This window comes from Xenopus tropicalis, chromosome 8, assembly GCF_000004195.4.
Source record: "Xenopus tropicalis strain Nigerian chromosome 8, UCB_Xtro_10.0, whole genome shotgun sequence".
Lineage (NCBI taxonomy): Eukaryota > Metazoa > Chordata > Amphibia > Anura > Pipidae > Xenopus > Xenopus tropicalis.
The window spans coordinates 70899615-70916265 of NC_030684.2; the positions used below are offsets into that span (position 1 = coordinate 70899615).

Consider the following 16651-nt stretch of genomic DNA (forward strand, 5'->3'; position numbering starts at 1 on the left):
TATCTATACACTCATGTATAGAAACTTTATATACCAACATCAGTACTAACTGTAGATTGTAGTAACACAATAGCCTTGGATACTATGCTTGTTCAAGAACTCATCTAAGCCCATGTTTAAGGCGTTAACAGAATCTGTCACTACAACATCACTCGGAAGGGCATTTCACAACCTCACCGTGAAAAACCCCCTACTCTGCTTAAAATGAAAATTCCGTTCCTCTAATCTAAAGGGGTGGCCTCTGGTGCACTGGGAAAAAAGAACACCCCCTATCTGCCTATAATCCCCTCTAATGTACTTGTACAGAGTTATCACAACCCCTCACAAGCACCTTTTTTCCAGAGAAAACAACCTCAACCTCGACAGTCTAACCTCATAGTTTAAATCTCCCATCCCCTTTACCAGTTTAGTTGCACGTCTCTGCACTCTCTCCAGCTCATTAATATCTTTTAAGGACTGGAGCCCAAAACTTCCCCCATACTCAAGGTGAGGCCTTACCAGAGACCTATAAAGAGGCAAAATTATGCTTTCACCCATGAGTCCTTGCCCTTTTTTATACAGACCTTTATTTAGACAGCACTCTATTTGCTTTAGTAGCCACTGAATGACACTGCCTGGAATTAGACAACTTGTTATTTACAAAAATCCCCAGATCCTTCTCAATTAAAGGAGAAAGAAAGGCTAAGTCACTTGGGGGTGCCAAAATGTTAGGCACCCCCAAGTGATTTAAATTGCTTACCTTTTACCCCGGGCTGGTGCCCCTGGTACCTGCAGCGAGCGCTTCCTTCTTCCTGTCTCGTGCGCTTGCCATTGCGCATGCGCAGTAGAGTGAAAAGCAGAACTTAAACAAGAAAGTCGGCTTTTCACTCTACTGCATATGCGTCGGCCCAGGGATTTTGCTGGCAGAAGAGAGAGGAACAAGGAAGCGTTCGCTACAGGTACCCCGGGCTGGTGCTGTTTTCTCCTAACAGGGGCACCGGCCTGGGGTACAAGGTAAGCGATTTATATCACTTGAGGGTGCCTTTCCTTCTCCTTTAAGGATCACTCTACCATTTAGTTTATAACTCAGATTTATGTACTTGTTTTATAACTACATTTTAGATACAACTGCACAAATATGGTGAGAGAATGCTTAAGTCCAATGTCAGTGACTGTTAAATTAATATTTATTAAAATTAATACAATTCATTACATACCAGATCATATACATACAAAGTGTTTAACCTTGACAAAAACATACAAAACAAGGCAGTCAAAAGGCTGCTACTCAGTGTGCCATGGACTATAAACTTTAAGTCTCTGTCAATTGATCATAAAAAGTGCAGAACTACTAAAGCTTGGGCCATGTAGCAACCTTAACAATCATCACAGCAAGTTTTATGTCATGGCAACTTAGATGTTACAACATCTGCCAAAATTATCCCTTTTAAAAAAAGAAGACGGTTTTACACGTGATGTTCAGAATTTAAAAAAAAGGAACAAATATTTACTCCTTTTTTTTGTGGCCAGTACTAGAGATGAGTGTCCTCCACCACTGACCTCAAGCCATTAGACACATTGCTCCGAGCACTCCTTCCCTGAAAGCTCAGCCTACTTAGCGTCCTGCGGCCCAGCTGGGAGGCCCTTGAGATGTTAACATTAATACAGCAAGTTTCCCTGGTAATTGGCACTTCTGAAAAAAAGCCAGGTGTTCCACGAGAGGTCGCCAAACTATCTATATCTTGCAAGTCATGCAGGACACCTAGGATTTCTTGCCTTTGGTTTGAATCCCAAAGTCCCCTTATATCCATTAAAGCCACTAGGTGATGCTTCCTGAAAAAAAATAAACAAAACAAAAACATTATCCCTTGAAACTGACTCAAAACTGCAACGGAAAACGTAATATACAGTATACTTCCAAAAAGTACCAGAAATTTGCAGTAAGCCTTAAAATATATTTGTAAATTGCACCTCCCATGTACTTGTAAATTGTGTGCCAAAGTCCATTGTGTGCTTACTTTTGTTTATATAAGTGTGTAATGAGCTTCAAACAAATGATAAGATCTGTAACACATAATAATGCTAATATTAGCACACACCTCTTTTCTTCCTGTTTACACAAATGAATATAGACACTGCATGTAATACCTTCTGTCACAGGCCTATATTAAAAAAAACCCCAGAGATTTAACATTAAAATGGCTGCTGCCTAAATTTGTTGAATATGGTCTTTCCTTTATATAAGCTTACATACGAGACTTCAGGTGCATGCAATAAATTTGGCATCCCTGATGTGACAACTAAAGAGCCCCACACCCGGTAATTAACTTACTATATCTGATCTGTTGCCGGAACTAAAATTTGGGATGTTGTACTTGTCATTTTATTGCCTGCAATGTGTTTCAGAGATACTGTTCCTAGCAGTTGTATAATTCTACCTGGAATCCAACTACTTAGATTTTATTCTATTAATGTATATGATGTGTTGTTTTATATTTTATATACAATAATAAAATGCACCTTAAAAAAATGCCTGCTTACCTTTAGTAAAGTTTTGCCCTATTCATCAATACCATGATGATTTATGATATTAAAATAATGCTAATCAGTGCCTTGAAAAAATAGGACATGAAATATGGCTATCTTTAAATAAATGCATATATATATCAATTAAAAAACAGCTATATCAGGGGAAAGTGAATAACAACTCAGGCTTTACATACTGACCTAAAGTCTGGGAAGTCAGAGACCAGCATCCCAACCTCCATCTGCAATGAAACTGTATCTTCTAGCACTAATATCTCTGCAAGGCGTGGGATTAGATGATCCAAGCTGGTCTGAGGGGATTCCTGTTGTAATAAAAGAGGATGTTACAGCATCTTAAAACTATGACAAACGTAAGAATAGGTACAAATAAGCTACCAACAGGTGTAGGTATGATAGTAGTGATTCCATTTGCTTACCAGTTTGTTAAAGATCTGCCCCAGCTGTCTGGCTTCATCTTTTAACTTGTTAGAGACCTTCTTCCGAGTCTTTGAAGTGTTGCAGTTCATCTTGCCTTGCAAAAGTGGACGGACTAGTTCCAGAAAAACCCTTCGATGAAGTTCTGAGACAACTACCTTCAGAGGGCATTAAAAACAGTAACATGTAACTTGGCTTTAGGCCTAGTACTTTGATATGGGCTGAACCACATAGAGCCAGGGTCATGATTCTGAACAGACCACTTCCACAATCTTAAAGGTGGCCACACCCTGGTAGATTTAAGCTGCAGATTCAGCCCATTTAGAGTTGTAATGTATGAGGACTTCTGACAGTTAGAGTGAGGACCGCATTGGCTTGTTGATCTAGTCTTTGCCCTGACAGCTTGCATAGCATCATTGTGTTCTGATCATTTGGCCGTTGGTCCAACCTCAAGGTGGGAATATTGAGGAGAGGTCTGCTCTTTTAGTGACCTCCCAAAGGATCTTTATGTGTATGATGATACAGGGAGCTATTCTTCTCCTCTGCCTGCCCCAAGGCAAACCTTTCAATGCTGCCTCTCCTCACTCCCTGCACCTACTGATAAGATATGTGCCACGGTTGAGAAAGGGGCCCCATTACTATTGCAGGGAGCGCAATTGAAAACCTGGTAACTTCGGGGGGTGCTGCCACCTAAGGCCAGCACTGCCAGCAGGGCCACTGCTGAGATCAAATAAACTCGACCAATAATTCCACCAAGGTAGGGACTGAAGTAAATCACTGAAGTTCTCTTTAAAGTGCTGTATAAAAGGTATGGGATGTACCACTTATTAGACAAAAATTGTGTTGATTTGTTTTGGATAAGAGCCTGAGGGCACACAGCATATCTCAGCCTGAATTTATATTCATGCATGTAGAGAAGCACCAGAAACTACTCTACACAGTGGTGATTCTGGGGCTGCTGCTGCCCCCTCTCTCCTACTCTGCCTTTACAACTTTAGCATTGCAGTGGGTCCAGATAGGGCTGCATCCCTAGTGCAGAGATCACAAATGCTCCTTTTCCACTAGCAGAGCCAAAGTTTCATTTTAAAAAATTAGTGAGTATGGCAACAGTAATGAGACAAGGACATCATTGGTTCCACACCTGGTAAGGGCCCTGATTTATTTTGCGAAGTGCAGGAACATGGTCTGTTAGGGCTGCAACCATCCCTTCACATGCATCTGAGCTACTCAGCCATCGACGTCCCAGAAGCTTCCTAGAGAAGGGCTACAGAGAGACAAATAGGGGAAACATTGACACTTAAGAAATACAACAAAAGTAGAACTTCAAGAGAATACTTGATTAATGAGATGCAGTCATTCTGAACATGATGTTGCAGGACATCAAAGATGCATATTGTCTTGGATTTATTAAATAGACGAAGAAGAGTGAGATGCAGCCAAGGCTGTTAAAGGTAACTTCTCTTTCAAGACTCAGGCTCTGTGATATATTGATACCTTAAGATCTTGAAGCACCAGATCACAAATTGTCTTTGTGCCAAGGTTAATGATGCGATCGAGAGATTTCTCTGTTTGCCGCAGAGGCTCCTCACCCTGTGATGACTCAAACTGCGCCATCCGATTAGCAAACTCCCTACAATAAATATACAGAAAAGTGCAATAAATGGAATGATCAGGAACAAACAACTACTGTTTATAAGTTTACATGATACAAATTCTCTTAACAGCTGTCAGGGGATTCTGGGAGATGTAGATTAAAAATAAAATGGAACTAAAAATAGAATGGAATGTGATTGTTTTGCTGTTGGAGTTCCAGGAAGAATCCAAAAAAAGTATAATAAATTTTTTAAAATGATTATTTTTAGCAAAAAATCTTGTTCTTGTTGTGGAAAAAAAGGCAATGAAATAAAAGGCCTTTGGCAGCATTTCAAAGTAATTTCAAAGCACTGAAATTAGGCTGGCCATTTAATTCCTTTAGCTAAGCCTAAACACATCTGCTATATGACATCAAAATCCATCAGAGGCAGCAGGGTCTGTGTGTGTAAGGAGGCACTAATGAGAGTTTTAAGGTGGTTTGATGTTGTGTATTATATAAGGCAGTGTTCCCCAACCAGTAGCTCGCGAGCAACATGTTGCTCCCCAAGCCCTTGGATGTTGCTCCCAGTGGCCTCAAACCAGGTGCTCATTTTTGAATTTCTGGTAAAGGAGGCAAGTTTTGCAGCCATAAAAAACAAGTATAATGCCAAACAGAGCCTTCTATAGCCTGCCAGTCCACATAGGGGCTATCAAATAGCCAATGATAGCTCTCATTGGCACCTCCAGGAACCTTTTTCATGCTTGTGTTGCTCCCCAACACTTTTTTCCATTTGAATGTGGCTCACAGGTATAAAAGGTTGGGGATCCCTGATATAAGGTATCGAACATAAACACGAAACTTGGTCTAAGGCCATGCACAAAGCATAGATAAGACTGGCCAACCACACATTAGCGACATTAGACGGTAAACCAACTTGATAATTTCCAGCCGAGACCATTATTTTATGTACAGGATCTTAAGCTGATCATTTGGGCTGATTATCATGTGATGCAGTCAGACTGGAGTCAGTTGACCTGGACTGGAAATCATATCAATGTTCCTTACTGGCTGATAGCAAGACAAGAGCCATACTACCTCCTACTTTCAATGTGCAAGAGGAACCACTAAATCAGGAGCCTGCTTCCACCACTTCAATAGAGGTGCTATACAATCTGGGGGATTTTTTTTTATGCTTGATGGCATCATTTCTTTTACATTCTATTTTACATTTTACATTCTATTAATAAAGCTGAACTTTTTGTTTAAGCTGAAATATTATTCATAATATCACATGGGAAGCACATACAATTTCTCTAGCGTTGTGTGTACTTACAAAGTTTATGTATTCATTCCTATTCATGATTTTAAGTACAATATATGCTATGAAAATGTGTGTATTAAGTATAAAGAGGAGTTTACCCATCTGTGCCCATGGCACACCAAGACCTTACCACTGTTTCACGCAAGATCTAATCAGAAAAAGTAACTTAAAACACTCCAGACAAAGCCAGTGAAATTGTGTTTAAAAAAATGCTTTTCTATTCATATGAAGCATTTCACCTGAAAGGAGGGCAGCAGTTCACTATGCCAATTATCCTATAAATATAAGCCTCTGAAGACTCATTCAGGCCATTTTGCTCTGCATGAAACCGATCTACTGCTTTCTGGAAGCTGTTGCAAAAGACAGAAACATTGGATTATTATTGCAGGGTCCAAAAATGATCATGGCATCATGTATGAAGTGCATTTTTGATTTTGTCTCCGTCCCATAGAGCTACACAATGCTAGGGTGACAAAACACTTGGAATTGCCCTGAAAATAAAGTCCCTTACCCTAAAAATAAAGTCAGAGTTAATGTTTTCACATATTATAAGAGGTCTTGGTCCAAAACATTTAGAGAAGGGACCTAATAATACGCTGCATCATTTCAATTTGGTTGTTTGAATTTAATACTTTTAGGTTTTTTGAGTGTGGGAGAAAAATGTAATACCCAGAAAATAACCCAGAAATGTGGAAAGCCTACAGACTTCTTGAATGAAATGCCCTGGTCACTGGAAACTCAGGTGCCTGGCATGGCAAAGCAGCAGTTATAATCACTCAGTCTGTCACAACAAATGTAATATATATTTTGAATATTTAAGCTTATTCATTTACTGTAGTTACATTCTAATAACTTGAAATGATCACAGGGGCTCAATTATAAACAGTGGGTACAGTGCTAAACACAAAAATGTGCCTCATTCACATTAACAGAGGCAAAGCAAACTTGTGTAAACAATGTAAATGTTCTTGCGTATGCTAGTACACCCATTGTATTTATTAATCTGAAAGAGGTAAAACATACAGCACATAGAAGTAAAAATGATTATTGAACTTTATACTAGCCACTGAGAAGGAATTTATGAGTTCCCTTTGTTCACTGTAACAGGTGCAACTTGCGTAACCAAATTCACCATATAAATCTTTGGTCACTTTTTACAGACACAATTTACATTGGAATTCTGGGAAAATTACTGCATTGTGATTTTTTGTGAGAATTTTGCCACTGATGAAAAGTACTAAGCTATTAAGTGAACTAGATGGTAACCCAGGTTGCTGTTCTTGAAGAAAAGATCTGGCTGCTAAATAAGTAAAGGGGGTGGATCAGGGCCAATTAGGTGGAAATTTGGTGAGTTGGGTGGGGAGATAATGGGGCAGGGGAGAAGAGACCAAGCTTAAAAGCAGCGATTGAGGGAAGACTGGAGGCAAAATGACTGGTAGTCACTTTGCTGGTAAATTTGTAATACCAGACCCAGCCATGGCTGGTATTTTACTGGCAATTAGCCAGGTGGCAATCCTAAACCCATCCCATGCAGGGATTAACTTGACAAAAGCATACCCTATCTTTGGTAAAAGGAATAAAAGGGAGCAGCACAAAGAGCTATGCTGCATATAACAGAAACAGCTCTGTTTATCCAGCTGTCATCACAGCACCAAAATTAAGTAGGGCAAGAGAAATGATGGGCTGAGCAGCTTGTCAGTAAAGAAGCCACCTGCCTATTTAGTCAATAAACAGGATTTCAGAACAGGGGGCTACTGTGCCTAAACCAGGCAGTGATTGAGTTGCTCATAGGTTACATAAAGGATATAAAGTAAGGGACCCATTACCATACATAAGTAGGTGCATTGTCAGGGAGAGTGGTCTCACAGCTAACCCAGCATCCACAAACCACATGGACTTTGCTTTTCCTTTGATCTAAAATATGCATATTCTTAATGTACAATACTGGAAGGTCGATTCAGTGACTTACAGGATGCCCAGTTGAAAGCACAGCTGGGGGCCTCAAACTGGACATCCTTGGTATTACAGAACAGACCAAGGTCTAAAGTTGCACTCATATACTACATTTTTTTACCATTATTCCTCATGCCAGTTACCTGTGTAGGAAGTCAGAGAAGCATCGTAAACAGGACTGAGACATAACAATGCCAAATCCTTTACTGATTACAGGAGCGCGTTCTACGTGTGGCTTCATAATCTACAAGACAAAACAAAATGCCTGGTCCTGTAAGGTGAGAGGGAAACTCACTATTACACTTTCAGAAAATCAAGGAAAGGGGGGTGGGTAACTTTAAAAACTATAAAGGCTTTTTGGCTAATGACACGAGTGGTATTTTTAAGCTAGTGTTCAGCATGAAAAGCTCTAGTGCCCATTTTCATACCTGATCTTTGTTTATGTTGTACTGGACTGCAAATGAGCTAGTCGTTTAAGAATGTAGGTAATCCATTAGTCTAGTAAAAAAAAAAAAGTCTATACAGCACCAATAAGCACCCACCCACACAGCTGTTCCATAAGCCCTGTGGCCCAGTTTCCTCTGTAACCCTGTCTACTGATATCTTCCTGGGCCCCAGATGGTCTTTCCAGGATTTTCTGCCTATAATACACTAATACAGATGTTGAGGCATTTAAATGTAAGATATGAAACTTCAGTGCACCTCCTTACCACACACTGCAACTGCTTGTGACACCTGCAGTCAGATCACACAGACCTATGTACCACATAAATAAAAAGGTGCTTTTTTGGATCTGAAATCTCAGTTAAGTATATACAAGACCTTTTTTGGGAATTGGAAGATAAAATACTGTAAAATACAGGTGCGGATTAAAATGTTATTGTAGAGTTACCTGGATGGAGCGCATACTAAACGTTGACTGGATATCATCAATCTTGTGCTCCTCCTTCCAGTGCTCTTGTTCTGTTCGCAGCTCCTCCTCTAGTCTCTGTGATATACGGAGCTGGAATTGGAGAGAAAGAGGTTGTTATGGAAAGTGCGCACTGAACACACACACAACAGCCACATATCCAGAAGAAAGAAATATATATTTATAATGTATCATAAATGCCTTAAATACTAATGGAAGTCTAAAACTAATGTTTAGATACATCTAGGTATGTTTCAAAGGTCTGTTTTCCAAGGCTTGGGGCTATACATTCCTATTTAAATCTGGTTACACGTAGTCAGATAAAGTTTGCCAGTACAGTGAATTTTCATATATACTGCCCATCGTCTTCCCATGTGTTTGCAACAAAACAACCAGTGATGCATTGATTGTCAGTGTTGGTAGGTACTGAAAATAATCCCTATTCTTGACACACAGTTGAGGCAATGGCAGTTTAGAAGTGACAGGAACCTCAGCAAAAGAAAATGCTGTCTTTTCCTGCACTGCAATAATAGTCCTAAAAATATCCTTGCGTTTCTTGTGTCAATGTTATCTTTGGAGGCAATGTAAATGAATGATGCTTGCGAGAATCGTGTGAGGATATGGTGGAAAAAAAAGTTTGAAAACTACTGGTCTACATTCGACTGAAAGTTAATTTTAAGTTTTACTTTACAATGAACTTCCTCTTCACCTTCCCTTTGTAACAATATGCAATGTAATCTGACATTTACAGTATCTCATTGGATGTAATGCATTTTCATGAACTGACATATATACTGTGAACTTCCTTCTACCTCTTATCCTCCCCTCTGTCTTCCTCTTTCCCTTACCCTCAGTCTGTAGAACACGCATATACAGTATCTGCTATAGGGTATGGCAAAAGGAGCATAGCACCAGTAGAAACATAGATAGCCATGTAGTAGCCTCCTAAAACTTTCTTTACTGCATCATCTAATTCCAACCCTGAACAGATATGAATGCCCTCTCTGATTTAATGTGGAGAAGGAAAAATAAGGTGCCTCTAAATCACACTGTGGATAAACAGTACTTGTCATGTGCTCTTAGTGATCTCCCTCAAAACTAAAATGAAGAAGAAATTAGCACCTGTTGTAAGTTAAAACTCAGCCTTTAGTGATGATTTAAAATATAAAAGTGCACTAATTATAATTAAAGGCTTGATTAGCAACCTGTTTGGCAAAGCACTACAGCAATAGCAATCTTGTGGTCTGCCAATAGTGTGATGCCACTAGGTGGCACAATGGCACAAGTCCGATTCTGACCTGGGCACTATCTGCAAGGAGATCTCATTCACTAACTATGGGCACATTTAAACTAGTGCAGTAACCCCTGGCAAACAGTTAATTTTTTCTTGAACTGTTCTTCCTGCTGCTGTCTGGCAAAGCTATTTATGACTGACTGGCTGCTGTGATTTTTTGCAACTTTGCCCAATGTAAAACAGCCCAACAGTAACCATAACTATACACTGACACCATTTATAAAAGGTATTTGCGCCCAAACACACTAGTTGCACTTATGGGTACTAGAGTGGAGCATTACTAGACATGAAGGTAGTTACATCTTGAGCACAATAATATGTTTGTGCTATTTGGCTTGTACAACGATGGACACAGCGATGGGGGGGGGGGGGGGGGCAGGCAGGTACCTCTTCTGCCTCTTTAACTTGAGTCTATATACAATAAGAACCATTGTGTGCCTATTTTACTGATAAGTACACCCAAAGTGGTTTGCATCAGTGAGGCAGCAGACCCATCAGTAACAAATGTATTCATCTTGCTCTATTGGCTGCGTGGCCACACCTGGCTTGGCCTCTGTATTGTAGATTAAAAAAAAATAGCATCTTGTGGTTGTAAATGAGGCTTATAGTGACCTGCCTGTTACTACAGAAGGCATAAATGAGCATAAGTAAATCCAAGATACTAAGCACTACACCATGCCCTCTCATTTTTCCTAGCAAAAAATATCTGCAGGTGTGATTTGCCCATAAGGGACAATACACTCTTGTGTTTAGCTTAAGCACAATGAATGAAATTGTGCTGAAAATACATTCTACCTATTGTTTATATTCATAATAGCACTGCTTTTCATTTACTGCACTCAGCACTGAGTCTAATCTTTCATATTGCTCACAGCCTGCTGCCACCTTCACTGTCTCTCTACTGACCCAAAAACTAGGAATTCCAGGACCGGACCGCCTTCCTCTTTTTCAGTTTGACTATAAAATCCTGGTGCATCAAAAACAATGGACACACTAGACACTCTGATAAACATCTTGCCAGGCTGTCTAATCAGAGAGAAATTCTAGAGTCACAGTAATAAGACCAAAAAGCAAAACAGTAGCAGGAAAATGCACAGTTAAATGTAATGTCATCTGCATAACAAATCCTTTCATTGTTATGCAGATGTAGACTTTCTGTCCTTCTGTTAGGCACAAACTGTAAAGGTGGCTATACACGTGGCGATCCGACGATGTTTCGTACGACCATCGGTCGCACGAAACATCGTAAGATCCGCCACACACCATTCAGGGCTGAATCGGCAGGTAAGGAGGTAGAAACAATAGGATTTCTACCTCCTTCTGCCGATTCAGCTCTGAAGGGAGAATTTTGGTCAGGCGCCTTCTATGGCGCCCGATCAAAATTTTCAAACTTGTCCGATCGGCGAGTCGTCCGATATCGGCAGCTTCCTGCGATATCGGTCGACTCGCCGACATGCCATACACGCACCGATTATTGTACGAAACGAGGTTTCGTACGATAATATCGGTGCGTGTATGGCCACCTTAAGGGCCATAGCAGACAATAGCAACAAATCTCCTGAAAATACCCCTCCCTTTACTAACGTTCAGATCACATGACACACATGGTGCAGTTTAATGACAGGGACATTCCTTCTTCCTTCTTTTTTATGATTAAGACGGATGGCCGTATGTAAAGTGACAGACAGGCACAGGATCACTCCTTTGCAACTTGTTTTCCTCAGATTCCTTTTAACCCACTCTGTATGGGTCGGCTTCCTTTAGTCCATTAGCACACTTGGGGGTACATTTACTAATCGACGAACGTCCGAAAATTCGGATTGGTTTTTCCGCCGTTTACAATTGCTTAATACGAAAAAATAGCGCAAAATACGATAAAGTCGTGACGCAGACGAAAAAGGCATGCAAAATACGAAACAATCACGATGGCGATGAAAAAAAAACGCAAAATTTTCGTTTCCAATCCGTTTTTTCCCATTTGGGATTCGGATTCTAGGCTTAGTAAATGTGCCCCTTGGTATCAGTGCACACGTGGTCGATTTTGAATTGAAAATGCATAATTTAACATTTCCCCAATGGATGTGGATTGGCCTTTTCTCTGCCTGCATAGAAACACCAAGTGTGCTAATGGACTAAGGCAAGCCGACCCATACAGAGTGGGTAAAAAGGAATCTGAGGAAAATAAATTGCAAATGAGTGAGAGGAGAAAAGAAAGAAGAACAGATCAGCAAAGAATGAGGTAAAGATAAGAGATCAAAACAGAACAGGGAATAGAGTGTTTGGGAGAGCATGCAAGAAAAGGCAAGAAATTGAGAGCAGAACAAAAGGAGGGAGAGATAGGAAGAGGAGACGGTTAAAGCTGGCCATACACGTGGCGATCTGACGATGTTTCGTGCGACCGAATCTTCAGATTCGCCACACACCATTCAGGGCTGAATCGGCAGGTAAGGAGGTAGAAACAATAGGATTTCTACCTCCTTCTGCCGATTCAGCGCTGAAGGGAGATTTTGGTCAGGCGCCTTCTATGGCACCGATCAAAATTTTCAAACTGGTCCGATCGGCGAGTCGGCCGATATCAGCAGCTTCCTGCGATATTGGTCGACTCGCCGACATACCATACACGCACCGAATATTGTACGAAACGAGGTTTCGTACGATATTATCGGTGCATGTATGGCCACCTTAAGGGATGGCAAGGGACAACAAAGCTGATAACTGTATAGCAGAATATAAAATGATTGGATGATAGAGCAGAAGATGGGAGAAAAGGGAAAAAAGAGAAAGGGTAATATGGTTGAGAAAAAAATGATGGATAAAAATAGGAAAGAACGAGAAGAAAGAACAGCAAAATAAGAGGAAGGCAGAAAAAAGGGAGAATTTGAGATCAGATGAGAGCAGAATGGGAGTGTGTAAGAAGGAAGGTAAAGGAAAAAAAGAGTAGCAGAAGAGAAAGCAGAATGGAGCTGTGCTGTCTGTGCTACAAGGTTTATAATTAAAGAGAAGGAAATATTTAAGTCCAAATCTCCTAATTACTGAGTTTATGATTAAGAAAGGAGTATAATTACCATGAATGAGAATAATGAGTCTTTCAATAGTTCGTTACCTGCACTGCATTCACACATTGCTGCTCCAGCATACTCCGTGTCTCGGGAGATAAAAGTGTTCCCAACTCTAGAGGATTAATAAGTGGGGAGATCTCAGACCGAGAAAGAACATCCCTGAAGAGAGAAAGTGGGATTTAGTAAATTGAATGGATGCCGATAAAGCCTATTGTTTTTTATATCCAAACAAGAGAATCCTCTGTTGGGGGAGGAAGGAGACTGGAGGTGGCTAGTGGTCCAGTAGGAATCAAAGATTATACACCCCCCATGGCTAGGTGTTAAAAAAAGAGCTTGGTTAGGTAAAAGGCTACAGAAGGAGATTAGACTTAATTTTTATGTTTTTCTATCTCTCAGAATGCTTCTGACTTTAAAACTGTATCTCCACAAATTCCCTCCTCTTTAATTCATCCAGTTTTATTACCTCTCTTCCCTCAACGTCCTGTTGCCTCTTTACAGTTTACAAACCTCCACCTCTGAGCATAGGCAGGTAAGTTTGGTATAGCGTGTCTAAAATGTGCTGGCTGAGCCATGTGGCTGCCATGTTGGCTCTAGCCATGTCTGGACTGAGGTATTTAAAGTAGGAAAAGCCTGAAACAGCCCCACATAGGTCCAAAGCTTACAGCAGCATTTGCTATAGTTTTCCTTGCAAGATCCAAAAATGGGCCCAGGCCTATCAAGCACACAGAGGCCCAAACCACCCCCACCAGCTCACTAAATAGTACGTGTCTATAGCATCTTATAGCAGCCCCTCTGGCATTTGCCAGAATCCACAGCTTGCCAGTCTGGGCCTGTACTCAATCATAGTGCACTCTAATTATTGTAACTGATGAAGAATAATTTCTTGATCATGGCGGTGATTGATTGCTAGAGTGACACCACTTCTGGTGTGTATAAAGTAAATATAGGAGGCTATAGTTTATGTCAGAGTAACAGGGAAAATAGCCATGGAGTTGGGGTATGCTTGTTAGGCAGAATTAAAAACCCAATATATGAAAGAAGTAATGGTGGAAAATGAGTGGGCTGGAGTCTTATAGCTCAAACATTCCACAGATTTTTAAAGTATCAATGAAGAATGTGCTAGGGAGACACTCAACTCCTGTTGCATATTGAAAAGTCTGCTAGTTTGGGACAAGTCTTGATAATGGGGGTTTTAATTACCTAGGTCTTAGAATTTTAGTAGAAAACAAGGAAATCATCTCTTATCTCCTGTCACTTGTATTGTTAGTACTAGGTTAAGGAATTTATAAACAGCCTCAGAAACGTAGACACTGCTTAGATACCTTTAGGGACACTGTGCTGACACTAGGAAATTTCACAGAACATAGGGATCCAAAATTTAGGCATACTTAGGTTAGAGTTAAAATAAGGATAATGATTGAATGCCATGTGTTCTGCCCCATGGAAGAAGAAATAGTTACTATGTAATATTTGAAAGATGACCCTTAGCATCATAAGGAGCTTTCACAATGCATGCACTATTATCTTATACTTTGTATTGAATAATCTTTATTAATGTAAACTTTAAATAAAGCTGTCCTGGTTAATATCCTGAGTGGACCTAAATGGTTCTAGTCAGGCCCAGGTGGAACTTTGGATAATTTTGTTATTTATTCAAATGCAAGAGTGACTTATTTACTGTGGCTGATTATCGGAAAAAAATTGCATGATAGGCTGAGCTTTATTTACCATCGCTGCTGGGCGCCTGAGGGCCAATGACTGGAGACAATATGCAATATTGTCCCTCATGAACATTTATCTAAAATGATACGGCACATACAAGCACAGTGGTTTGCAGACATATTTCAGGAGACATTTAGGAGAAAGCGAAAACAAGAGAAAAGAAAAGTCAAATATGAAACAATATCAGTGTGGGTAAATGGTTTCTTTATTTTGTGTCAAAACAACCAGAGCATTGTGTAAACTATTAGGTAACACTTAGCAGGTAAGATCTGGAGCAGTCAGGAAACCAGGAAGTCTTTTAGCCAGGTCAGAGTTAGTTATATATCAACCACTGCAAACAGGGATGAAGCAAAAGCAAGTCCATCAGCAGAGTATAATGGGTTAAGCACAAGCTGGATCAGAACACAGGCTGGGGTCAGTAACCAGGTAATCAGTCCTTGGAGAGTTAGCCTAGGAATAGCAGATAAAAGCAGCATAGACTGGAGTCAGGCATCAATAACTGTTTGGCAGAAAGTGAAATATAAGCAGAATGCACTTAGCTTGCAGAAATTAGTCTTTCATAGTAATTTGGAAAACAATTGGAGACAGCAGGCTGAATAGTGGACCTAGGAGTCTCAGTGGTGTTGCATGAAGGAAAGGAAATAAAAATAAATTACGATGTGAAACTTGAACTGACCTGACCAGTGACTGATGCAGAGAAAGCAAAACAGCAAAGAGGCAGGAGAACAAGAATGAGCAGCAGATATAGAGATAGCAGCTAGGAAATAGAAGCCACTTACTGAGAGAACACAACTGGATGCTGATTCTAAGTTGCTGGAACCCAATAACCACACAGGCACACAGGTGTGCTTGATATTTAAGGTTTCAGGAAGACCCAGACCCAGTGATGTTCTTAACATGAGGCAGGATGAAAACTTGGAGGGGGTTTCTACTTTATTAGAATTGTACAATGCTCTTAAGGTATCAGTTTAGTGCAGTGATCCCTAAACGTTTTAATTTGTGAGCCATAATCAGATGTAAAAAGTGTTCGTGAGCCACACTAGCAAAACTAGGGAAGTGATTGGCTATTTGGTAACCCCATGTGGACTGCTAGCAGGCCCGGATTTGTGGCGAGGCCACAAAGGCCCGGGCCTAGGGCGGCAAACATTTAGGGGCGGCATGCCGCCCCGCCGCACCGAAGTTCTGCTCCCATACGGAGCAGCGGGGACCTCTCCCCGCTGCTCCGTATGTGTTCATATCGGCGCCCGCAAAAATGCGCATGCGTGCGCTGGGGGGGGGTGAGTTGCGCATGCGTGCTCTGGGCGAGTTGCGCATGCGCGGGGGGCGGCTGCGTTGGGTGGCCTCCGGGCGCTCGGATTTTAAATCCGGCGCTGACTGCTAGCCTACAGGAGGCTCTGCCTAGAGTAAAATTGTGTCTCTGTGCTTCTAAAACTCTAAGCCAGAAATTTAAAAATGGGCAGCTACTTTGAGGTCACTGGGAGCAACATCAAAGGGGGTGGGGAGCAACGTGTTGCTTATGAGCCACTGGTTGGGAATCACAGGTTGACCCCTCCAGGTTCTGTATACTCATTCTTTTAGTACAGAACCTGCACTGGCAGTCAGGGACAAGAAATATAGCAGTTTGATGGCAAATCAAAACATTTGAAATTAATTTATTGAGCATTGATAGGAAGAGTTGAAGAATAAGTGAAAGTTGCTAACCTGTTTTTGTACATAAAATGTAAAAAGTGTCTGGACAATTGGCAGTTTCTTTGCCTTCTGTGCACATAGGAGGGTTAAATAGCAAATTTATAGTGATCACCTGAAGATTATTGACCAGTCAGCTACATATTGGAGCATCCCTGATATGATCATTTTCATTTGTCAGGGAATGATCTCA

At 40.8% G+C, this 16651-nt stretch overlaps 1 protein-coding gene across 3 annotated transcripts in view; it reads right to left on the reverse strand.

Annotated features, from left to right (window-relative positions):
- Positions 1–1144: 1144 nt before the first annotated feature.
- exoc3l2 (exocyst complex component 3-like 2) overlaps positions 1145–16651 on the reverse strand; it is a 39660-nt gene continuing 24153 nt past the window's right edge. For all 3 annotated transcript variants that reach the window (XM_012969299.3, XM_012969298.3, XM_012969297.3), the window contains exons 5-13: positions 13095–13209; positions 8680–8790; positions 7931–8031; positions 6074–6184; positions 4435–4570; positions 4082–4204; positions 2943–3098; positions 2707–2828; positions 1145–1812 (exon numbers count right to left, since the gene is read on the reverse strand). In XM_012969299.3, coding sequence (XP_012824753.2) covers positions 1512–1812; positions 2707–2828; positions 2943–3098; positions 4082–4204; positions 4435–4570; positions 6074–6184; positions 7931–8031; positions 8680–8790; positions 13095–13209 — 1276 coding nt within the window. In that variant the 3' untranslated portion in view covers positions 1145–1511. The remainder of the gene's footprint in view (positions 1813–2706; positions 2829–2942; positions 3099–4081; positions 4205–4434; positions 4571–6073; positions 6185–7930; positions 8032–8679; positions 8791–13094; positions 13210–16651) is intronic.